A 23,224-nucleotide genomic window follows, 5' to 3' on the forward strand; every position below is an offset into this window, starting at 1 on the left:
TCCAGAATCATCGAGGTCTCGTAGATTGCAACGTAACACAAGGAAATTCAGTACATGTGGCTTACTACGATCAGCGCTTGACCTTTTATGTCTCGCTTGCCGGGCACCCGTGACCATCCGGGCAAAAGTTGTTGCCCATACGTTGCCGGTCAATCCCAAAGCCTGTTGGTGAGTCTTGCCGGTCCCCAAACCCGCTGAATTCAGGGGTGGCAATCTTAGCTCGCGTATCAAACTCGTAATTAAGCCTTTTTAGACCTGGTGAATGTGACGCTGACCCTCTTCGTATCTGCTGTGCCGCAGCCCTAACTGCAAGTGGACATGACTCCGCCAAGATGAGTGGTTGTTGCGATTTCGCACTGAAATTGGCCTCGAGAAATCTGCCCGGGTTTCGAGACAGAAAACTTCTGACGCAAACAGCTGCCTCAAAAGCCACCCTATGGCATACTTTTGTGGCCATTTACATTTCTCGTCTCCCGAACGCAGAACGATCAGCCCAAAACACCCGCGACAGCGAGATGATGTCACGTTGGCTTCTCATCGCGGCTCTATACGCCATCATAGGCTCAGGTGCGCACGCATCATGCATTTGGGGTTTTGGCGGCTACGCTGAGCCATGCGGGGCCCAATTCATTAGCGCGGACGACAAAATCTGGACAGATGCCGTGGGAAACAGCAACTCCAGCGGTACCTACACTATGCCTGGATACGACGTCTCAAAACCATGGCCGGGTAGCCCGATGGACGGCTGGAAGATTGCTATGGCAGCCGTTGACTTGGATCACGAGCAGCGAGGTGAGGCCGGCAGCCTATTGGGTGGCCGTGCGACTATCGGGGATGACATCAAGATCATTGCCCCCGAGTCGCTCTATGTGCCTAGTGCCAACGAGAGCGACCATGGAAAACCTGTGGTAAACGCGAATGCCGACTGGGTATTTTGCGCATGGCGCTGGTTCTCTCCGCCGTATGGGAATGAGTCCCTCGCTATGAATCCAGACAGTCTTGAAGCAGCGGAAGATGGTTCCTGCAAGCAGTGGCTACCCGATGCTTGTATTCAAGCTGTAGAGAAACTGGCAAGTACGGCATACTGGATCAATTCAGAACCGAAGGGTGTCTACGGCTCTCGGCATACATGCTTTGATCTGGATGTTCCAGAGGAGTGTTCGAGTACCAAATTGGTGGACAATGATCCACTCCTCCCAAGTACGCAGCTTTCTTGTTATTTATTCGAGTCTCTATTGGAACCTAACCTTTTCCGTAGCTTGGGGCATACCTCTGCAATATTTGAATGGCTCAACCACGTGGCAGAGCGGCTACGCCATCAACGAGAACACAACTGCCGAAGAAATGCAAGAGATGTGGAAGACTGTGACACAAGGGTACCAGCCGATTGTCACGATGTTTGGGCGTTTCCAGAATGATACACCATACAGTCTGGACGTTGAGCCTGGTTTCGCGAAATTGAGTTGTGTTAGGGCTGCCCCTGCGAAGGGAGCAAAGTCCAACAGCGAAAATGGCGACGGAAACAGTAGCGGGAGCGGAAGCGGCGGCGAAAGCGGCAGCGAAAGCGGCAGCGGTAGTGATGGCAAGAGCGGAAACGGGTCCGGTAATGATGGATCTGATAAGAGCGTTGCTTCGCATATGACAAAAGCCTCCATGTTCTTAGTTGTTTCGGTAGCTGTTGCACATTTGCTACTCTGAGCCTGGGTTGGTTCGGGGCTTTCCTGTCACTTAGAAAAATGACTTATACATGAATGACTGAATACTTTGGCCGAATCATCTTGAGACAACGCATCGCCATGGCAGACTGAAAATGTCAGTCTAATGGTGATAGAATCTCCTACATGCAAATACACTAGTCAGTGGGATATTTCTCCACCACATCCTCGAATTCTGATATCTTCAGATTCATCAGAACGGATTCAATTGAAACCCCCAGGCTGGGATAGTGGGCGGCAGAGCTGGCTTGGCGTGGATGCCAACTTACGCTACGAGCAACAGACTAGAAAGCATGGCACCCGTAATCATAAATAAGACTGTCATTGGGCTTGTGTTATGATCGGTGTCAGCGTGCCCATGATCATTGACTGAGAAAACTGAGTTGTACTATGTTCTTTGAGGGATCTTTCTCATTTTGAGACCAGATCAACGATGAACTCTTTGCGATCCAAGCTTCATACAGTTCACCAAAATAATGGCTCGCTCGGTAAAAGGCCTAACTGCAAACGTGCCACAGTTGAATATTGGCGGATCTTGTCTCGTGCGGATCGCGAGTGGGCAGTTGCATGGTGAACTTTGATTTAGCGACACCAGTTAAACCCCTGCGGTAATAGCAAGCCGGTCCCTCGGCTAAGCATCATCGCGAAGACCGAATGGGGCCACTTGCCCAGATTTCGTCCTCTTGTAGCTTAGGATGTAACCGGAAATCTGGGGTAAATGGAAGCTTGCATTTAGCCGTGAGGGGTCACACCAGCAACGTCATTTCCCCAGATGTATTGGACGGTATAAATTAGAAACAATTTGTTGGCTGCTATCGTGTGTCACGGAGCTTGTGATTTCGGAAGGCAATCCATCGGGACTCAATGAATACCATGTTCAAACCACCTGCGCTCCTGGCTTTAGGCCTACTTCAACTCACAGGTGATCCACTCGCAACCAGTTTTGCATGTTGATGCTGATCTTCCCCGGAGAACTCGCGAGTGGTCTGGTCAACCCCATTATCCCAGGTTTCAACCCGGATCCTTCAATCATCAGAGTCGGAAGTGACTTCTTCCTCGCAACAAGTACTTTTGAATTCTTCCCGGGTGTCCCCATCTATCACTCAACAGACTTGTGAGCTCAGAAGCTGGATCCCCATGGAGCAGCCCCCCTCCCCAGCATCTTGAGGACCATTCTAAAAGAAGTCTAGGGTCAAATGGGATAATATCGGACATGCGCTCAATCGCCCGTCTCAGTTGAATCTCCGTGGGACTGCCCCCAGTGGGGGCATTTTTGCTCCCACCCTTCGACACCATGACGGCGTCTTCTATCTCGTCGACACGGCATTTGACATTATCAACCCTCCTGACAACGTTTGTATACCTTACGTGGCAAAGAAATTCGTCTTTACTGATGCGATTCTAGGTGACTAGAGTGCCTCGCTCATTCTACGTTACCACGACCGACGTTTTTGACGAAAACAGTTGGAGTGACCCTACTTACGTTGATCAGTGGGGATTCGATGGCGATCTCTTCTTTGACGACGACGGCAAAGTATACTTTACATCTACATTCTCTGAGTTCGTCGAAAATGGGAATTTCGGGAACTGGATCAGTGAAATCGACATCACGACTGGCGACTCTTTGAGCAACTCTCGACTGCTTCATACTACCACAGTGCCCCCCGAGCTTGGATACCCTTTGGTACGTATGATAGATGGAGACAACCGACATTGATAATGATTTGGAGACTAACCTCGGCAGACGGAGGGAAGCCACCTTTACAAACTGAACGGAACCTATTACATGATCACGGCCGATTCGGGAACTGAAGCCAGTCATAAAGCAAACGTGTATCGCTCAAACAGTCTCGAAGGGCCGTGGGATGGAAACCCACATAACCCCGTGCTGTGGAATGGCGAAGACATGTCCCGACCGGTACTTGCAACAGGCCATGCTGATATTGTCAACGACACCGAAGGCAATTGGTGGGCGGTATTTCTTGCAACCCGCCCACAGAATCCACGAAACAGTAGTGGTCTCCCCCAGCTGGGCAGAGAGACTTTTCTGTGTCCGGTCACCTGGGACGATGAGGGATGGCCCATTTTCAACAACGGCAACCCCATCACTGAATACGAAGCCGATGTCCTCTATGACCTGGACAGGCCTCAAGTCTGGCGAGACGAATTTGATGGCGGGCTTGTTGATAAGTCTTACTACTACTTGAGAACGCCTTACAAAGACTTCAAAGACTTTGAGTCTAGCCCGGGGAAGCTTCGTATCCGAGGGAACGTCTACACATTGAATGACAGAGAGACTCCCGCAGCATTGCTTCGCAAGCAGGTTGATCTCAACACTACCTTCAGCACGGAGGTAAGCGCATTCAGTCCCGAGAACTGGAGACAAGAAGCCGGGGCCAGCATTTATCTCAGCATTCACTACCACAATGAAATCGCTTTGACTTACTCGAATGCGACCGGCAAGCGAGCAATTGTGGTTCATACAAGAACGGGTATCGATGCAACACTCAACACAACCTATGTCGAGGATGAAGAAGTTGCTGCAGGCGCGCCTGTCAAGCTCTTCATTGAGGCGAAGAATACTGGCTACCGTCTTGGGTATTCAACTGGCAGTAATGCCCCCCAGTGGCTTGCCAGTGTCGAGAATCGATGGCTACAATCTTACGTCGAGGGGTGGCAGAATTTTGTCGGCAGCCATTTTGCGATCTACAGCACTGGTACTAGACTACCTACGTTGAACTCTGCGGTATGTTGCAAGCGCCTTAGTTCCATGCAGGTGGTAAACTGACTAGAATATAGGATTTTGAATACATCCAAACTGAGTTGAACTAAGCTCAGGCTGAGCTCGAATTGAACTATTGGATTTCGAGATCGGTACTTATGGATTATACAAGTAGACTAGGAGCTTCATGGCTCGTTTGACGGTAGCTACAACGAAAATGGCGAAGCCCTCCCAGCATCATATTTGTAGAGTCTTTGGCCGTCGCTCAATGTTGATCCACATATCCTCGTAAAAACTGACACCACCCTTGACAACGTATCGTCCGGGATAAGTTTTGTTAACGGCCTCTGGCTTGAACCTCCGGAACAGCTGCAGAGGGGCCTTCGAAAGTTCCATCATGGCCAAGTCGCGCCCAAGGCATACTCTCGCACCGTACCCAAAGCCCATGTTGTACTTCAGCATTTCCTTCGTCTTCTCTTCGCTTTCCAGCCATCGTTCAGGTCGGAAGACTTCTGCATCAGGCCCAAACACCGCTTCATCACGATGCACGAGCCATGGATTGCAGGTTAGTTCGGTTCCTTCGGGAACATGCTGTCCAAACAGCTGCATCCCCGCTCCTGCGATTCGAGGGAAGATGTTGGGTGCTGATGGATTCAGACGTAGTGTTTCACGAACACAGGCTGTGTAGTAAGGGCAGTGAGCTTGAACTTCGGCATACTGAGGTATATCTGAAAGATTGCCTGCCCGTGTCTGCGTGTCAATCTCTTTCATGAGACGCTCGTAGACCTCCGGGTGTGTCAATACGTGCATCATGAAGGCCTGGAATGCGGTTCCAGTAGTATCTGCGCCGGCAAGAAGGACCAGCAGAATTTCTGCCTTGATATACTCTAAGTCGAGTGGCTCTCCCTTTTCGTCTCGAGCCTCAATGAACCTTGACAGAATTTAGTATCAAATTCTGCGATGACCGTTATCATCCTGAAGCTTACGTTTGAAGTAGATCAATCCGGCCGTTTGTGGCCCCCTTCTCAATATCCTCAAACCTCTTAGCAATCAGGCGGTCTCGAAATCGCATCAAGGTACCAATCCCAGAATCTTGCTCGGGCGTCGCCACCAAGTACTTGCCGAGGAATGTGCTCTTCACCCAATTTGTGAACGGCCAACAGCGGGCCATAATTCCGAATGGCACGAGTCCGTCATGGAAACCTTGAATGAGTCCTTCAACGTCCTTTTCTTGCTCGATGAAGCCGAAAGGCTGGCCAAACCCAACGTCGGAGACAATGTCGTATACCAGGTAAACTGCCCACGGTGCAAAATCTAAGCGTTTTCCAGGCGAGGCAAAGTTGTTGTCCAGCTTTTCTATCCAGCGATCGATATGATGGTCAAGCAGCGGTTCCATCTTCTTGATGTTGGAGAAGGCGTAGGGTGCAGCTGCAATCTTGCGGTAGCGAGCATGGACCGTATGATCTTGCATGTTGAACAGAGATTCTGTCTTGCCGAACGAGCCAGTGATGTAATGCTGAGACTTGTTGGCATTACGGTGGTATATTTCAGGGAGTTTTGTTGCGTCCGTCACCAACAGCATCGTTGGTGTGATACGCATGATAGGACCTTGGGCACCTAGTCAATGATGGCGACAGAAAACACCGTCAACAAAGCTCACCGTGTTTTTTGTGAAGCGCTTGAAGAGTCTGGCACTCATCTTGCTTGATGTTGTGATATGTGATCCATAATCTGGTGACCGAACCCCAAAAGGGACCGGGAAATTTGGCTAAGGGATGGAAAAACCTGTAGTAAACGATCTGATAGACAACGTTCCAGGCGATGTACGCCACGCCGAGCAGGAGAAAATTCGCAACACTCAAAATTGCCATCATGAAGGATGCGGCAGCAGGTGTGTAATCAGAAACATTTCTTTGGCCAAATTTCTTTCGAGTTTGTTTCTCAAATACCAAGCGTTGGCGCTCGCCCGATCAGATAGCACATGATGACCAGGGGCAGTGGGTACGTTGAAGGATTCATCTGGTGGACCTTCACCAACGCCTCTGTCTCGATAGGTTGTGCAATGCAGTGACGAAAGATGCCGCGCGAGGTTGCATCGTGTCGGAGTAGACCTTGCAATAACCCCGCTCATGGGCAACATTGGCTAACCGAAGTCCCTTGCAGACATGAAGTAATGACGATCGTATCACCAAGTAGCAAGGTCCTCTGCCGGCACCCAGTGAAGGATTCAGATGCTAAAACACGGCGTCCAATATGGTGCGGTGACTTTGCCCGTCACGAGGCTACGGGTAGACAGACCATATTTTCTCCAGGGATTAGATGCAGCAAAGTGGATGTTGAGGGTGCAGGCTCGGACTTGAACCGGTCGGCCGCCTCTGCAGGGGCACAGTGAGGTGGATCATCACCGCGACGGGAGATGTTGGAACCACAGTCTTCGAGGAAACCGGCTGTCCAGTCGTCTTTTGTTCAGTACCTTACAAATACACTTGGGTACAGAATTGAGCTGTCTAGAGACAGGTGTTACACTACTAAGATAGGTAATATGTTATAACTATTGTACATATGAATTTTACGCGTGATCTGGTTGGTTCTGTTGCGCCCTGGCATTACCAGCAAGCGCACATGCCTTCGGCCCCATCATTGCGACCGTTACAGCGGCCTTCTCGAGAGCTGCATCGTCGACACAATGCGCCGCTTGCTTCTTGTTTCCATTCATCACTACCGACACAAGTCTGGCAGTAAAAGACCCCAGATGGATCATACTTGGTTTTGATCTCAATCAATTGCTTCCAATTTGAGGAGTAGAAGTCCTCCTGGAAATTCGTGTCGCCCCAATCCGCTTCGTTCATGTAAGTTCCAGTATTTGGCGAAAGTTCCCGATAGACTGGGAGTACGTTCTGACGGATGTCATCGAAGAGATCGATGTTCGATGACACAGAAAGCTCGCCACTGAGAATCGGTCTCTCAAAAATATCGAGGATGACAGCATCATACCAACCAGGCTGAACCGCGGACGACTTGTCTCGCGTTTCTTGCGCCGTCTGAAGACCATGATGGACGACGGTATGGAACACGGCCTTGCCATCTTTTCCAGCCATTGTCTCCATAGCTTTGCGAAGTTGGTCTCGATTGCCCTCCAAGGCCGATCTTCCCAACAAGCGGGAGGCCAGGGCTGAGACGCCGCCGACAGTTGCATCTGTTCCTGACTTGTTGGCGTAGTACGCACCATAGTCTGTATACGCCTTCTGCGTGATGGAAACAGTGAAGCCGGCGTCTTTCAGAGGAGTAATCTTCTCTGCAATGGGCTTGAACAACCGGGTCGCCTCTCCTGCGTCGTTGCCCAGCGTAGTGAACGTCTGGGTGTAGAATGTAGAAAAGTTGCCGCCGATGGGCACTGGGCTATTCATTGCCCAGGCGCCATAGCCGGCGAAGCCAACCTCCGACAGATAAGGGTAGGAAGAGTAGATATCTGTCATCGCATCGATGAACTTGGCCGAGACATTTGCGCTTGTTGATACAGTACCGATAACAACGTCGATCGCATCAATGTTCTTGGTAGGGTAGGTCTTGACCGTCATCTGTGTCACGACTCCATAGGTGCCGCCACCTCCTCCACGGATGGCGTAGAAGAGATCAGTGTTATTGCAAGGGCTTGCAGTCACTATCTCTCCAGATGCCAAGACGACCCTTGCGGACAGGACCTGGTCGGCACCGAGCCCGTAGAAACGAGTCACCGGGCTGTGTCCGCCTCCTTGTGTCCAACCGCCAGTGGCACAAGGTCCCTTGGTTGTCGTCAGTAACCTTTACCGCAATGGCAGTAAGAGATCAACGGCAAACATACCCTATTGTTTCCGCCGACGACGATGAGATTCTTCTCGAACGCCGTGGGGTAGATATCGGACCACGAGTAGGCTCCAGTGATAGTCAATGCGCTCCCTTTCCAGTCCGACTTGGGACACTCGTTTACGACCTGGAAGTCGTCATGGAAATTGAAACCTTTTCGATAGTTTTGCAACCAGATAGAAAGGCTGCCGTAGCCGGTCGACCTTTGGTCTGTCGTTAGCTTGGCCGGGTTCGACTTCATTCGACATAGCTGACCTTTGAAGGAAGTCATGGCCCGTAGACTTTATGACGATACGAATGTTATTTTTCTTGGCGAACTCAACCGCCTTCGAGATATGCTCCTCGTCGGTGACATTGACGGCAAACACTGGGGAGTTTCCGATGGTGCAGTTGGCTGAGGGGGCATTGGCAGTGAACCGAGCTAGTGGACAAGAGGAATTGAGAGGATAGTCATAGCCGATGGGCTGAGATGCCTGGAAAGTCGCCGTGCTCCAGCCCTGGGTGACGGCTTCACATGCGGCGGCATCCCGATTGGGTCCGGCATAACACGGCGCCGCAGGTGGGGCCGTCTGGATGAGGTTTCCAGCGATGGAGCTGTTGAATCGGCCCCACTCTTTATCAGATGGCCAGCAGATATCATTAGGGGTCTGCGTGTCGCGGTCGCATTAGCATGGATGATTGTACATGAACGGCATGTATGGTAAACTTCTTACACATTTGCATTGGCCAGAGACGAGAGGAATCAACGCGAGCAACGCGATGTACGCGGAAGTAAGCTCCATGACTGCAGCACACGCAGCGACCACACAACGTCGCTGAAAGTACCTTACAGCTGGTTGAGCTTCACCACCTGCAGCTTGTGGGAAGCCTTGAACCCAAATCTGTGCTGAAAGAACCTATTTCATCCGTTTACGTGCATGAACACCCAATCAAACGAAACATTTCGCAATTACCGAGGGAATGAACGCGGTGTTCTTGGGCTCCACAGGTGATGATGTGAGAGCTGACGTGAGATTTTACAGGGGCTATCGCAGTAACTAGAGCCACCAGCCACAGCGGCTGGTCAATGCGACCAGGCACGCCCACAAAATGCAATTCACCAACAGCTTGAACTTAGCTAGAATTAGTAGACATCTGCGGCAAAGGATAGAGAAATAATGATTTGCGGCAAAGCAGGACAGATGCTTAAATGATAACTATCTACACTGGAGCCGAAGCCAGGGTCCAACCTTGGCGGATGTAACATGATCCCACATCTGGAACTCATTCACGTTGCCAGTTGACCCGCCAAACGACTTCTGGTCTTTCGTAGACCTGGTGAAATCGAACCTGTAAAGGATATGCGCCAAAGTCAACGTGATTTCATGATACGCAAATCCCTTTCCGACGCAGCTGCGAGGTCCACTCGAAAAGGGATAAAATGCTGTGCGTGCCAACTCTGACTCTTTGGTCGATCCGTCCTCGCCTACAACCCATCTTTCAGGCTTATATTCAAATGGAGAATCGAAGTAGTCGTCGTGGTGATGCAGACTGTAGATCCCAGTACCAACATCGATGCCTTCTGGAAGGGAAAGAGACCCAATAGTCATACCTCCTGGCCGGACTTCTCTCCAAAGCGCACCTCCTACAGGTGGTGACATTCTCAGCGCCTCGTCAATACAAGCTCTGAGATAGTTGCATGAGCTTAGCTTGGCTCCGATCCGAATGTCCTCTACACTGTCAAAGGTCGATCTGATCTCATGACACAGCCTGGCATATGCCCTGGCATTTCCACTGAGGTAGAACAAGGTAGCTGCCAGTGTCGTCGATGACGTGTCCGATCCTGAACAAGCGTCAATATGAGGACCAAAAGGCTTTCAACAGTAAATAAACGTACCGGCAACCACTAGTGTGGCTGATTCTGCTCGTATCTCAGACTTGCTGAGTGTTGACTCGCCGTCCGGGTCCTTGGCAGTTTCAAGGTATGAGAAGACATTGCCATTGTCAGAGAATGAAGCCTTTGCCCTGCTTTTCAGGAGAGAACCAAGGAACCCGAGAAACTTGTTCCTGGACTTGATGGAATCGGCGAATAGATACTTGTCGATCCTTCCAAGCGCAAGACTCGAAGCTTGGACCAAGGCACTGATGCGGACGTTGGATGCCTCCAAGGCTGACATAACAAAGCGGTACTTTGGCTCTCTGAGGGCGTTGTATTTCATACCAAAGATGACCTCTGACATGATATCGAAGGTGAAGTAGTCACCTTCAAAAGTTAGATTCCGACAATCTTAACAGGCAGGCGTGGAAACTTACACTGGTGAGACATGTCCAGTGCCTCAGACCCAGAGCTCGATGCCTGAGACTTTGCATTGTCAGAAAGATTGAGACAAAGTGTCTCTATGTGACGGAGGAGGATAGCTTCATAGGCGCGCAATTGTGCATCAGAGAATGCAAGACTCAGGATACGGCGTCTGCGTGCATGATCCTCTCTGTTGCGAATTGTCAAGGTGTTCGGGGCACTGTGAACAAGAGCCTGATAGGCCTTTGATTTGATGACATTTGCGCCATGGGAGCTGATTTCTGTACCCCAAGTTCAGGTTGAATACAGTGTGAGAAGAGGGCTGGAAACAGTACATACCCCGGGCAGCCGTGCTGCTGTTGATAAGTAGGCGAGACGGCGAATAGCGGACAACGGGGCCTTCGAGTTCCTGTTAGCGGGACGTACTTGAAGGTTACGATGGTCGACGGGACTTACCGTATTTCTGATGACATCTGTACATGTCAACATGAAGCGTTCCCCTCCATGCGTGATACGCGGCATAAAGATTGGTGCATCTTCCCAGCAGCGGACCTGGGTACGCCGCCAGTGGGTGCCAGACAAGTTGCTTGACCAGGAAAGCTACAACCTACGGGAGATATCAGCCACAAAACCCATCAAACTGCCAGTAAATCTGCAGAGATAAACTTACGAAGGTAACTGCGGCAAATGCAGCCAAACTTAGATAACTCATTCTTGCGACAGTTTGTGAATCAGAACGATAATGGAAGCATTCCGCCGAATCTTTGGTCTTCGGAGACGCTGTATCACCGCGGGTTCCTCGGAGTGGTGAGTTGTCTCCTGACCTAGGCACAGCGAACAGCAACCCCCCTTACAGGGTGGTCCATCGTTAACAGCGGGTGAGCCACCAGCTGGCAGCCCTGATCTCGGCCAAGCAAGCGCTCTCCGCATGTGAGTCAGGCTCACGTCACGTTCAGAGAGAGCAGTTCTCTACGCGAGCTGCCCTGTGCAGCTAGGCGACTCTAGGTGGGAGGATCCCTGTCGGAGCGCTAACAAACACCCGGCGGGGAAGCAAATGCGCTGTTGGCACTGAAATCGCATGCGTTACTGCTCGCATCCTCGTTCAGGGTCGTCCAAACACGGCAGAAACCATGTTCAGCGTGATAAACTCATACCTGGCATTGCTGGGCCAAATACTCACCCTGTCTGCCGGGGCGGGTTTCCTGGCGGTTGTAAGTACGCAATTTCAAGGTTGGAGCCGGATGTCGAGCACTAACAGATCACAACCAGGTGGCTCTCTGTGTCTATCGCCTCTACTTCCATCCCTACGCCAAGTATCCTGGGCCCTTCTTGGCGAAATTGACCAGTTGGTATTCTGTATACCACACGTATATTGGTGATCTTCACATTGATATCTGGCGGTGCCATGAGAAGTATGGTAAGTTCAATATGCTGGGCTGCAAACAAAATGTGGTACCATATCGCTAACACGCCAAAACAGGGGACGTCGTCCGCTATGGTCCCAACAGACTATTGATCAACAATGAGGCAGGATTGAAAGGTGAACAATTGTCACGGAGAGTTGCATCGAATAAAATTTATCTGACAGATTTGTAGGTATTTATGGGCACGGCAAGAATGTCCGGAAGGCCAAGTCATACCATCGCATCTCGCTGGTTAAGGGTGTGGAAGCAACCCAAAGTGTCGTCGACAAGACCAAGCATGGCAAGCTTCGAAGAATCCTGAATCAAGGACTGTCGGATTCGTACATCCGAACATTCGACAAAGAATTGACAGACCTTGCCCGCTTGTTTTCCTCAAGTCTGGGATCAAGCAAGGACCGCTTCGTCCCTGAAACGGACGCGACTACTGACGGATGGACATGCGCTAAGAACATGGCACATTGGTGTGAGTTGACGCTTAGCTACTGGGGACAATCAACTTGGACTAATGTCGCCCAGGTGACTATTTCACATTTGATGTGACGTCGCAGCTGGTTTTTGGAAGGTCTTATCATCTCTTAGAGAGCCCCGAAAACCACTGGGTTGCGGATGCTATCCTGGGTCAAATGCGTCGGGTGAGTTTCCTGATGCAGTTGCCCGAGTTGGAAGACTTGAGGTTGCATAAGATCTTGTTTCCCCACGCACGCAAGAAGGCGCTTCGGTTTTCTATGAAAAGCAAAGAGATCATGGAAAAGCGAAAAGAGTCTTCTGAGGCTATCACGAATGACCTATTCTCAAAGCTCCTGGCTGCCAAGGACCCTGAAACGGGAGAGTCACTTTCCCAGTTGCAGTTATGGGCCGAGAGCAACTTACTAATCATTGCCGGTAAGAACTGCGATGAATAACGAAACATGGCAGCCAGTGTCACTGACAGCGTTTACTAGGATCTGATACCTCCTCAACCGCAATGGCTGCTCTATTCTTCTACCTATCTAGATATCCCGAGGCATATGAAAAGGTTGTCAAGGAGGTCCGGAGCACTTTCCGATCCGCAAAGGAGGTTTCTCAAGGGCCCAAGCTGTCTGCTTGCACGTACTTGAGAGCCTGCATAACTGAAGCTGCCCGTTTGTCACCTCCAGCCGCCGGGGCGATGTGGCGTGAAGTGCAAGATGGCGGTCTTCAAGTCGGTGACCTTTACGTCCCAGCTGGGTACGACATCGGAACTGGTATCTACTCTATCAACCATCATAAAGAATACTATCCTCAACCGTTTAAGTTCTGGCCCGAGAGGTGGATACCGGAGGTAGTTGGAGAGGAAGCCGTCTCGAAGGCGAAGTCTGCGTATGGGACGTTCTCTGTTGGACCAAGGAATTGCGTTGGGAAGGGTCTTGCCATGATTGAAATCTCGCTGGCGATGGCTGCAGTCATCAGCGAGTTTGACTTCCGCCGAGACGAGACAGGGATGGGCAGAGTCGGGGAAGGCAAGGGTGATTTGAAGGACGAGTATCAGATCTTCTGGGCTTTCACTAGTATGAAGGATGGACCCTTCGTGCAGTTCCGGCGAGCCGAGGCTGTCGGTCTGCACTGAGGTGTCCCAGCGGTAGGGAAATTGTTCAAATGTACAATACGAATCCTCACAAAGTCACGAGAGATATCCAGATTGTGACGGTCTGGATAATTTTGGTGTGATGAAGGCCATCATGGCAGACCGTCCACCACAATGTGAGCAATCAAGCTTTGCGCTTTGAGAAGATGGATTTAACATGAGGAAATGCTGAAAGTATAATACTATGGAACTACTCTTGGAGAATATGGCGCCAACCAAAACTATCCACTGCTGTGCCATTCTGGATGCTCTTCAGTGCTCCCCATAACTCCTCATAAGCTGGGCCTTCGGAATCAAAGTTGAAAGTTTCGTTGGTAGACTTCCGATGAACACAGGATACGGAGACTAACCCAGCCGCGGTTCCCGCGGCAAGTACCTCCGTGAAGTTTGAAAGCTCATCAAACCTTACCTAAGGCAAGTTAGCAAATACTGACCAAAGACTTATATGTCATACGTCATGCTCATAAGCTTACGGTTCTCTTTTCCACCCTCCAGCCGAGGCTTTCAGCAACTCTGGCTGCTGAATCCGCTGTAATGCTCTCTATCGCAGCTTTGCTGTCGGCAATGACGAGGCTGGTCTCGCCTCCATTTCTCCGAATACCTATGAACCCCGACGTAGAGAACTCATCGATTTCAGTCTGAGTCTGACTGTCTAAATGCAAGAGGACGTTGTAACCCTCCTTTCTTGCCTCAGAAGTCCACCTCATCACTGGAGCGTAGTTGCCACCAACTTTCACTGTACCTGACCCCCTTGTGGCAGCGCGGTCAAAGTCATCAAGTACCAAAGCCTTGATGGCGCCGTGACCATGAAAAGCAATGTGAGGCTGAACAAACACACAGAACAGAAACTCCTCGGGGGGGTCCAGACCAATCTGAGCGCTGGAACCAAATTGGAAAGGTCGGATGTACAGGGATCCCTTCACATCATGGGGGCAAACATACTCTGCATTCTTCCTAACGGCTAGGTGAATGGCTTCAAGAAAGACGTCCTCTGGTACCTCTGGCATGGAGACAAAGGCAGCGGACCTTCTCATTCTAGCGGCGTTGGCATCGGGACGAAATATAGAGATCTCGCCTGCTGGGTCCCTACGAGCTGCATTTCGGCGAAAAGATTAGCATGACTATTTCAAGCGATCCTCACTATGGCTTGATACCTTGTAGTCCTTCAAAGACTTGCTGACCTGCGACCGAATTAGCATCCATGGGTGTCTATCCAAGCTGGTGGGGACACACACCATAGTGCAGCCCCGGAGCCAAGCCGTGTATTGAAAGAAAAGGGCTCTCAACAAACGTCGGGGTTGTCCATTTGCCAGTGGCTGCGTCGTAGACAGACTCTACGTGACCAGCAACTAACAAAAAGATCAGCTGGATATGTCTTGGTGTTCCACTTCGAGGCGGTAACTGACCATTGTTCCGTTTGCTGTCATACACATCCCACTCTGGTTGCTCATTAGCGACACTAGCACAAGCTTCGGAAGAGCCCTTGTGTTGTTCCAGGGGTTGGGCACTTGCTGTAATCCGGTTTTGGTGGGATCATAACGGCTGTGAGACTGAATGTACCCTGTAAAACCAACTGGCACAACAAGTCAACAGCGCAAGTCAACAGGAAGAGCCATTGCGCGCCGTTAAGCAACCAGCCTCCTGCTGCTTGCTTTGGTCGTCGGCTCATCGACAGGGGTCCGTTGCTAGTCGCACAGCACATCGCTTACCGGGGCGCACCGGCCACAAATGAATTTGGTGAGCATGACGTGAGATGGGCTTTCGCCCTGGCTAAGCGGGAGAGCATTGCAAATTGCGAACGACGATGACATGATATGCAATATTGGTAGATGAATTGGCTTTGCGAAGTTTCTAGTCAAAGTGAGCCAAAGACTGTGGGCGATGGAACCCGCTTGTGATTGGCCAGTGGCTATGAATCAAGGTGAAGCAGATGGCGATAGCTACACAGGCAGCTACATAGCGACTTTGACTGCTGCAGTAAAAGAGATAGAACATCCGGCTTCAGTTCTTCCGAATCAATGGAGTTGATCACAAGAGGGTATCATCAAGGTATGCTTGCCAAATCATTTTTGTCGCTGGGTGAAATATGAGGTGACACGACAACGGACCAAGATTAGAATCTAGTGTCGAATAGACAAACTCTAAAAATGATAGAACAAATGTAAAAAGATTTATCTGCTTTTCAAGCCTTGGGCTTCACTTCAATGAGTGGGCCATTCTTCCAACTGATAAACATGTCCACCAGCTCGTATTCCTTGGACGGATCCGGTCCTGGGCCGCTGCAGGTTCCGTTGACCCATGATTGCTGGCACAGTCTCATGTCATACTTGAACATCAGAGTTGCAAAGAGGATTGAGATCTGGAGGTAGGCGAGAGGCTTTCCGATGCAACCGCGGGTTCCGGCACTGAATGCCATGAAAGCGGCGGAAGAATGCTTCAGAAAATCAGGGGTGATGATGGTGCCGTCTGCAAGTGTCTCACCAACGATCCACCTTTCCGGCTGGAACAAGAAAGGGTCGGGGAAATATTCCTTATCGTGATGAATGGAGAAGACCGGCACTCCGATGTTGACACCCTCGGGGTAGAAGGTGTTCCCAACATGTACACCGCCCGGTTCCACTTGACGGTGAAGCACTGAGCCCGCCGGGGGAGACAGTCTCAAGCCCTCATTGATGCAGGCCCGAAGGTAAGTGCAGGCCTGTAATTCCGTGCCAAACTCAATTCGATCAACACTGGAAAACACACTCCGAACTTCCGTCTGGAGTCTTGCGAGCTTGTCGGGGCTATGCAGCAAGTAGTAAATCGTGGAGCTGATAGCAGTTGAGGATGTGTCGCTCCCTACTAGGGTCAGACAATGGCCATGGCACCGTATTGACGCATTTTGCTTACCTGCTGTGATCAACAGAATTGCCTCCTCGACTAGCTCTTCCATCGTGAACGTATCCCCCGTAACGGGATCGACCGCACCGGTGAGCCAGAACATGAAGTCCTTTTTGGAATCACTTAGTTTGCTCACTCTTTCATCCGCCGCCTTCTCAATGAAAGAATCGAATGTCACCGTAGACCGAACGTGGTGAGAGAACAGCAGCCACTTGAGCCTCAGGGTGTGAAGGAGCGTAAGTGAAGACCCAGTCTGTTTGATGCATTAGCCACTGTTCTTGTAACACTTGTGCATTTCTACTTACGACGTTGTCTGCCCACAATGTCTCGTGGAGAATCTTGATGATGTGCCTGTTTCCAGCGTACCGCATCATGTCGAAAGATTTGGAGAATGACAAGTCACTCGAGACGTCGAATGTGAAGCGGTTTATCCATTCCGAGAAGTTTTTCGGTTTGCTCCACCGCTCTGAGTTCGAAGGCTCCCTTCCTGACAATACATACCCTTCTTGGGTATCGTTGTCCAGGAACTCTAAACACTGGCAAAGAGTCGCAACATGTTTCTTGATGGTGACACCTGCGGTTTTGAGCGCCGAGTCTGAGAAGCCCTGTCGAAGAATCCGCCGCTTCCTTGCATGTACTTGCTTGTTGATGGAAGAGAACAGACTGGCTTTCTCTGGATTTCTGGGAAACGCCAGATAGTTGTCCGCTTTTCGAGTGTAGCGACTGTTGGTGTACAGCATTTTCACCCCCTCGGCAGATCTGATGCTGACATGGTTGGGTCCATAGCGAACAATTGGGCCATATTTCTCATGCAGTTGATGCAAGTTGCGAGCTTGGTCCTTCTTCAGAGCATGATACGTATTGTAAAGACTCGTCAAACGTCCAATCAGTGGGCCTGGATGGGAGCTCAACGGATGCAGAACGAGGCGCTTGAAAACGAAAGCAATTACAGTAATCTCAAGATGTTGTTAGATGTGAGACACGAGAACATTTCCGATGAACTGTAGGAATGAGGTCGGCACATGGGATGAAAACTTACCAGCAAAACAACAAAACCAGCCGTCGAGGTGCTTTTCGACACCGACAGGCTGGCACCAAGAACCTTGCTCAGATCGTCCATTGTTCGCTCGGTCCTGAGGAACTACTGCCAGATTCTTCGCACGAACGATTGCTGCTGGGTATCCACGAGTTTTCCGGGCGGACTTCCGCATGCATCAAACGCGGTCTTTCCCTGACTCATAAGCCTGCCCTCGGCGTTGAGTAAGACGGATACCAGGTGCTGATGTCACCTTTAAGGTTCCGGAGCAATAATCAACACCCCTGCACGACCACATCCGAGGTTGTTCGCGAGGGCGGACATGGGCATCTGATCCTGAATTCGTCACGAATTAGGTTGCCAGAGTTGCGATGCCTTCGAAACCATCGTTCTCGCTTGCAGGAAAGTTCCAGATCCACAAATCGCAAACCCTACGGTTCGGGTTGAAGTTGAATCCCGAAGAGCGACCGCCATGCATCCAGAAGCAGAGCGGGAGTTGGCGTATATTCTGCTCGTGGAGTTACTAGCGTATGCAGCTTGACCCTAAATCACTGGATATGAAGGTTAAACTGACCTCGCAAATAGGCATCAGTTTGCGTATCCCGTGCGATGGTATGCTGGCATGAGTGACGTCAGTCAATAATGATCATCTTGAGCTTATGTTATCTATAGGATCGAAACACAAGATGCCATTCTCGGAGAGATTAAAGCGGAGAGGATTGTGGAGGTCGGGCCGACGAATATTCTCACCAATATGATGAGAAGAACTTGGAATGGGCGATACACAATCTCAGACGATGTCCAAGGCCTTCGCCGGCGGATACTTGGGCCCGATGCAGACCTGCCAGAGATTTATTATCAGTCTCACGTTGAGGAAACGAGTTCTGAGGAAAGGACTGAGAACTCGCCGGTAGCGAGTACCCAGACACCACCCCATAGCGATGTGAATGAGTTTGGTTCTACCGAGTCAGCATCGTTGTCGACCATAAATGACAATGATGAGCCAACAGCGCCGGTGATGGATTTAGAAGAAGCGAGTGTTCCGGTCTCAGCAGTGCTGCTCGCAATCATAGCCACAAAACTAAAGAAAGCACCCAAAGATATTGACACCACAAAGTCAATCAACCAGCTCGTAAGTGGTGAGTCAATATGTTTCGTCCATCATCTTCCTAAGGCACTAATAAGAGAAGGACGCTCAACGCTCACCAATGAAATTGTTGGCGATCTTCACGTCGAGTGTGCAAACCAACTGCCCGATCGTGCGGAGGAGCAGCGACTCAGCGAGCTATTTGAGACAATTAGCAAGGTCCACACTGGGACACTTGGGAAGAAGACGTCATCACTCGTTGCAAGCTTTGTCTCCTCTAAGTTACCAGGCAGCTTCAACCAGTCAAAAGTGCGGGAGCATCTCCAGCAGCGATGGGGTCTAGGACCGATGCGCCAGGATGCGGTCTTGCTTCTTGCGCTCACAAGTCAGCTTGACTCACGCCTACCTTCTGAAGACGCTGCGGAGAGCTTTATCGACGACTGCGCAGGAGCATATTTCAAGCAGGAGGGATTGTCACTACCCCGAAGCAGCTCATCCAGCGCAGGGACAAACGCAAAGGTTGACGCAAAAGCTCTGGAAGTGATCAACGAAAGAAGCAACGCTTTGCTACGAGATATCAGTCAAGCTATGTCTCGGCATCTTCCCGCAAACACGAGTCCCAAGACGGACTCAATGGCGGCGGAATCTGAAAAGGATATTGACGAACTCGACCTGTGGCGCAGCGAGCATGGAGAAGATTACGCTGAGGGTATCAGGCCGATATTCGATATCAAGAAGCAGCGGTTATACGACTCCTTTTGGAACTGGTCCTCTCGCGACATTGCTCTACTGTTCGATCTTGCCAAGCACCCGAGCTCGCAGAACGCTGGGTTAATCGAGGAACTTTCAACGTCTATCATCAATCGATCTTGCGAGCGCTCTATCGCTCAGATCCAGTATCTTTGCTCTAAAACAATGGGCGAGAAGACGAACCTGGGCCGGATCATGAGGCTTTGTCTGCAAGCAAGCATATCCTCGAAGAATCGGGACCCGGTATTTATTGATGGGTCAATCGACCTGGCGCCATCAACAACTATTGACAAAGACGGTAACATCAAATTTGCCGAAGTACCGCGAACGGCCCCTTTCAAGGCTCGCAAGTCGTCAATCCCGCAAATGCCATATCCCGTGGGCACCTATGATCATGGCATCTTGACTATGTCTGACAGGCTCAGCTCTGCATATGCGGAAGACTTGGATACAGCACGTCATTCTGGATTCACGTTTCGTCGTAGGAATGTGCTGCTGACAGGTGCTGGTCGGAACTCCATCGGCTTTGGGCTTCTGAAGTACCTGCTACAGGGCGGTGGAAGAGTCACGGTGACTACCAGCAAGTACTCCTCAGAAGTCACGCAAATGTACCAGAGCCTTTATTCTCGACATGGAGCCAAGGGGTCTGCTTTGAGGGTTCTTCCATTCAACCAAGGTAGTCAACGAGACATCCAGGAACTTGCGAAGAACTTGGTAGATGACTGGGACCCTGATTTCATTATTCCATTTGCGGCAATATCTGAGAACGGCCGAGAGCTTGAAGAGTTGGATTCTAAGTCGGAGATTGCCCACCGGCTGATGCTCACAAATCTCCTCCGGTTACTTGGTGCCATTTCCAAGAACAAGCGTTCCAGGGGAATCATTACCAGACCTGCCACAGTCGTACTCCCCCTATCTCCCAATCACGGACTCATGGGTAACGATGGTCTTTATGCAGAGTCCAAGAGGGGCTTGGAATCTCTACTCTCGAAATGGAAGTCTGAAACCTGGCGTGACTATCTCTCTATGCTTGGGGTTGTCATTGGCTGGACTCGAGGAACAGGCCTCATGGACGACAATGATATGGTTGCTCAGGGAGTCGAGGGTATGGGAGTTCGAACATTCTCCAAAGACCAAATGGCTGCATTCATTGCGTCCCTCTTGGGCGGCAGAATGAACGTTGCTTGCCAGTCTATCCCAATTGTCGTCGATCTCAGCGGCGGAATGGGCAAGGTCATGGAACTGAAGGACAAGCTTACGAAAATTCGCCAAGATCTTCGCGCCGAGGCAGACATTCAACGAGCTATCATGGAGGAGCAGCAGAGAGAAGCAGCAATTACTGGTCGAAAAACGTCGTTCCTTACTCCCCAAGCTTTGCCGCGGAGAGCGAATCTACGTCTTCAGTTACCTCGACTAACTGAGTGGGACGGGGAACTGGCATCTCTCGCAGAGGGCTTGGAGGGTATGGTCGACCTGAGCCGAGTAGTTGTCATTACAGGTTTCTCAGAGCTTGGGCCTTATGGCAGCAGTAGGACGCGATGGGAGATGGAAGCCGAGGGTTCTCTGTCCCTTGAAGGATGCATTGAGATGGCATGGATGATGGGTCTCATCAAATACAGCAAGGATGTTCTGAAAGACGGGCTCCCGTGGACTGGCTGGGTAGACGCAAAGACCTCGGTTCCGGTAGAGGAGAGTGAGATCTTCTCACAATACATGGGATCCATCCTCGAGCATACCGGCATTCGTAAGATTGAGCCAGACAATTGCGATAACAACTACGATCCGGAAAAGAAGACGACGGTTCAGGAAATGGAACTCACCCAGAACCTACCCCCTTTTGAGACACCTTCTGACGTCGCACGGTACTTCCAACTTCAACACGGTGACAAGGCCGTAATCAGCAAGATGGAGTCTGGGCTTGTCATGGTTCAGCTCAAGGCCGGCGCAAAAGTTCTCCTCCCCAGAGCAAGCCGATTCAATCGCACGGTGGCCGGTCAGATTCCCACTGGATGGTCGGCAAAGCGATACGGCATCGATGACGAGATCGTTGAGCAAGTTGACCCCGTGACACTCTTCACGTTGGTTTGCACTGTCGAAGCACTCTTGGTGTCAGGGATTGTCGACCCGTACGAATTGTACAAGCATATCCATCTCTCCGAAGTTGGCAATTGTATTGGTTCAAGCATGGGTGGGCTTTCGTCGTTGAGACAGATGCACCGCGATCGGTTCCTCGATAAAGCAGTTCAGGGAGATATCCTCCAGGAGACCTTCATCAACACAACGGGGGCATGGATCAACATGCTTCTGATGTCTTCAACTGGACCGATTAAAACACCTGTCGGTGCCTGCGCTACGTCGCTGGAGTCACTTGATACCGGATACGACCTCATTGTCGCTGGCAAAGCCAAGGTCTGCCTTGTTGGTGGCGTCGAGGACTTTGTCGAAGACGTATCCTACGAGTTTGGCAGCATGAATGCTACCTGTGACACCGACAAGGAATTTGCCGCTGGAAGGAGTCCAGCTGAGATGTCCCGACCTACAACATCAACCAGAAGTGGATTTGTCGAGTCTCAAGGATGTGGAATTCAGATCCTTACGACTGCCGAGCTTGCCCTGGAGATGGGTCTCCCAATATTTGGAGTGGTAGCCTTTACCAGTATGGCTGCCGATAAAGTCGGTCGCTCCGTCCCAGCACCCGGTGGAGGCGTTTTAACAAATGCCCGAGAAGCAAGCTCAGGGAGAAGATATGCCACGCCACACCCCCTGCTTGATATAGGATATCGTCGAAGGCTACTCAATATGCGAATTCAACAAGTCAACGACAACTACCAGACAAATTTGGACCTCATGGAACATGAAATACACTACATCAAAGAAATGGGAACCGACGGCTTTGACGAAGAGCGCTATCGACAGGACAACATGGCTGCTTTTGAAGAAGATGCAAAGAAGCAAGAGGCGGACTTGCGATTCAGTCTGGGCAATCAGTTTTGGAAGAATGAGCAGCACATCGCACCGATCCGAGGCAGCCTCGCAACCTGGGGCCTCGGGATCGATGATTTGGCGGTCGCGTCGATGCACTTGACCTCGACCGTGAAGAACGATACCAACGAGTCTTCAGTTCTTCAGAAGCAGATGGAATTCCTTGGGAGACAACAGGGAAATCTACTTCCTTGCGTAGGCCAGAAATGGCTGACTGGCCACTCGAAGGGAGCTGCGGGTGCCTGGATGGTGAACGGGGCTCTACAGATGATGGACTCTGGTTTGATCCCAGGTAATCGGAATGCCGATAACATCGACACCGACCTTCGACAGTACAATCTTCTTCATTTCCCAAACATAACTACCCGCGCTGAAGAGATTAACGCCTGCTCCATTACCTCCTTCGGGTTTGGACAGAAGGGTTCACAAGCCATTCTGGTTCACCCAAAATTTCTCTTTGCGACCACTAACAAGCAGTCTTATGAGGACTACGCCGCAAGGAGGGATGATAGATGGAGAAAAGCAAATAGCTTCTTCAGCCGCGGGATACTCCATGAGAGGCTTGTCAACACGAAGACTTTGCCGCCTTACCAGGCGACGCAAGAGTCCGCAGCACTGCTCAACCCGGCAGCTCGTTTCTCTGAGCAACGTTATCAAGAACAGGGCTGAATTCTTTCACAGATGCGAATGCGATTTTCTTTTCTAAACGTTTCGTATTATCTTCAGCACGATCTTCGACGGACAAAGTTGTACAAGCATGGCGGGCAAGTAGCATCACATGGTCGTGTGTGTTAGCACTACAACCAGAGCGCATTATAGGCAGCATTCTAGCATGAAAGTAGGAGTTTTGCGCAGAATCAGAATGTTTACTGGCCAGATTAAAGATCTCAAGAGTTCCCTCCCT

General features: G+C 50.6%; 7 protein-coding genes across 7 annotated transcripts; 4 read left to right on the top strand and 3 right to left on the bottom strand.

The window, feature by feature from the left end:
* Positions 1-332: 332 nt before the first annotated feature.
* Positions 333-1,698, top strand: CGCS363_v010238 (uncharacterized protein; the record flags this gene model as incomplete). Its single annotated transcript, XM_036642087.1, has 3 exons — positions 333-339; positions 418-1,200; positions 1,259-1,698. The coding sequence occupies 3 exons, from the start codon at positions 333-335 to the stop codon at positions 1,696-1,698; spliced, it is 1,230 nt and encodes a 409-aa protein (XP_036493866.1).
* A 964-nt stretch (positions 1,699-2,662) lies between these two features.
* CGCS363_v010239 (Non-reducing end alpha-L-arabinofuranosidase BoGH43A) lies at positions 2,663-4,547 on the top strand (the record flags this gene model as incomplete). Its single annotated transcript, XM_036642088.1, has 5 exons — positions 2,663-2,829; positions 2,906-3,068; positions 3,121-3,399; positions 3,460-4,461; positions 4,515-4,547. 5 exons carry the CDS (start codon positions 2,663-2,665, stop codon positions 4,545-4,547), a joined length of 1,644 nt encoding a protein of 547 aa, XP_036493199.1.
* A 2,496-nt stretch (positions 4,548-7,043) lies between these two features.
* On the bottom strand, positions 7,044-9,062 carry apf9-1 (FAD-linked oxidoreductase apf9; the record flags this gene model as incomplete). Its single annotated transcript, XM_036642089.1, has 4 exons — positions 7,044-8,219; positions 8,279-8,483; positions 8,536-8,927; positions 8,994-9,062. 4 exons carry the CDS (start codon positions 9,060-9,062, stop codon positions 7,044-7,046), a joined length of 1,842 nt encoding a protein of 613 aa, XP_036493156.1.
* Positions 9,063-9,476: 414 nt separating this feature from the next.
* apf8 (Cytochrome P450 monooxygenase apf8) lies at positions 9,477-11,270 on the bottom strand (the record flags this gene model as incomplete). Its single annotated transcript, XM_036642090.1, has 7 exons — positions 9,477-9,480; positions 9,535-10,102; positions 10,157-10,522; positions 10,573-10,839; positions 10,898-10,957; positions 11,015-11,165; positions 11,229-11,270. The coding sequence occupies 7 exons, from the start codon at positions 11,268-11,270 to the stop codon at positions 9,477-9,479; spliced, it is 1,458 nt and encodes a 485-aa protein (XP_036493155.1).
* Positions 11,271-11,688: 418 nt separating this feature from the next.
* On the top strand, positions 11,689-13,567 carry apf7 (Cytochrome P450 monooxygenase apf7; the record flags this gene model as incomplete). The annotated part of the gene is made up of 6 exons (XM_036642091.1): positions 11,689-11,769; positions 11,828-11,975; positions 12,039-12,098; positions 12,155-12,445; positions 12,499-12,864; positions 12,924-13,567. 6 exons carry the CDS (start codon positions 11,689-11,691, stop codon positions 13,565-13,567), a joined length of 1,590 nt encoding a protein of 529 aa, XP_036493158.1.
* A 290-nt stretch (positions 13,568-13,857) lies between these two features.
* TOXF (putative branched-chain-amino-acid aminotransferase TOXF) lies at positions 13,858-17,585 on the bottom strand (the record flags this gene model as incomplete). The annotated part of the gene is made up of 10 exons (XM_036642092.1): positions 13,858-13,864; positions 13,936-13,994; positions 14,059-14,678; positions 14,740-14,766; positions 14,821-14,934; positions 14,992-15,024; positions 15,812-16,423; positions 16,475-16,718; positions 16,771-17,421; positions 17,505-17,585. 10 exons carry the CDS (start codon positions 17,583-17,585, stop codon positions 13,858-13,860), a joined length of 2,448 nt encoding a protein of 815 aa, XP_036493157.1.
* A 388-nt stretch (positions 17,586-17,973) lies between these two features.
* apf5 (Fatty acid synthase apf5) lies at positions 17,974-22,989 on the top strand (the record flags this gene model as incomplete). The annotated part of the gene is made up of 4 exons (XM_036642093.1): positions 17,974-18,029; positions 18,087-18,113; positions 18,174-18,640; positions 18,692-22,989. The coding sequence occupies 4 exons, from the start codon at positions 17,974-17,976 to the stop codon at positions 22,987-22,989; spliced, it is 4,848 nt and encodes a 1,615-aa protein (XP_036493160.1).
* Positions 22,990-23,224: the final 235 nt, after the last annotated feature.

Source organism: Colletotrichum siamense (assembly GCF_013390195.1).
Source record: "Colletotrichum siamense strain Cg363 chromosome Unknown KSG_Cg363_contig06, whole genome shotgun sequence".
Lineage (NCBI taxonomy): Eukaryota > Fungi > Ascomycota > Sordariomycetes > Glomerellales > Glomerellaceae > Colletotrichum > Colletotrichum siamense.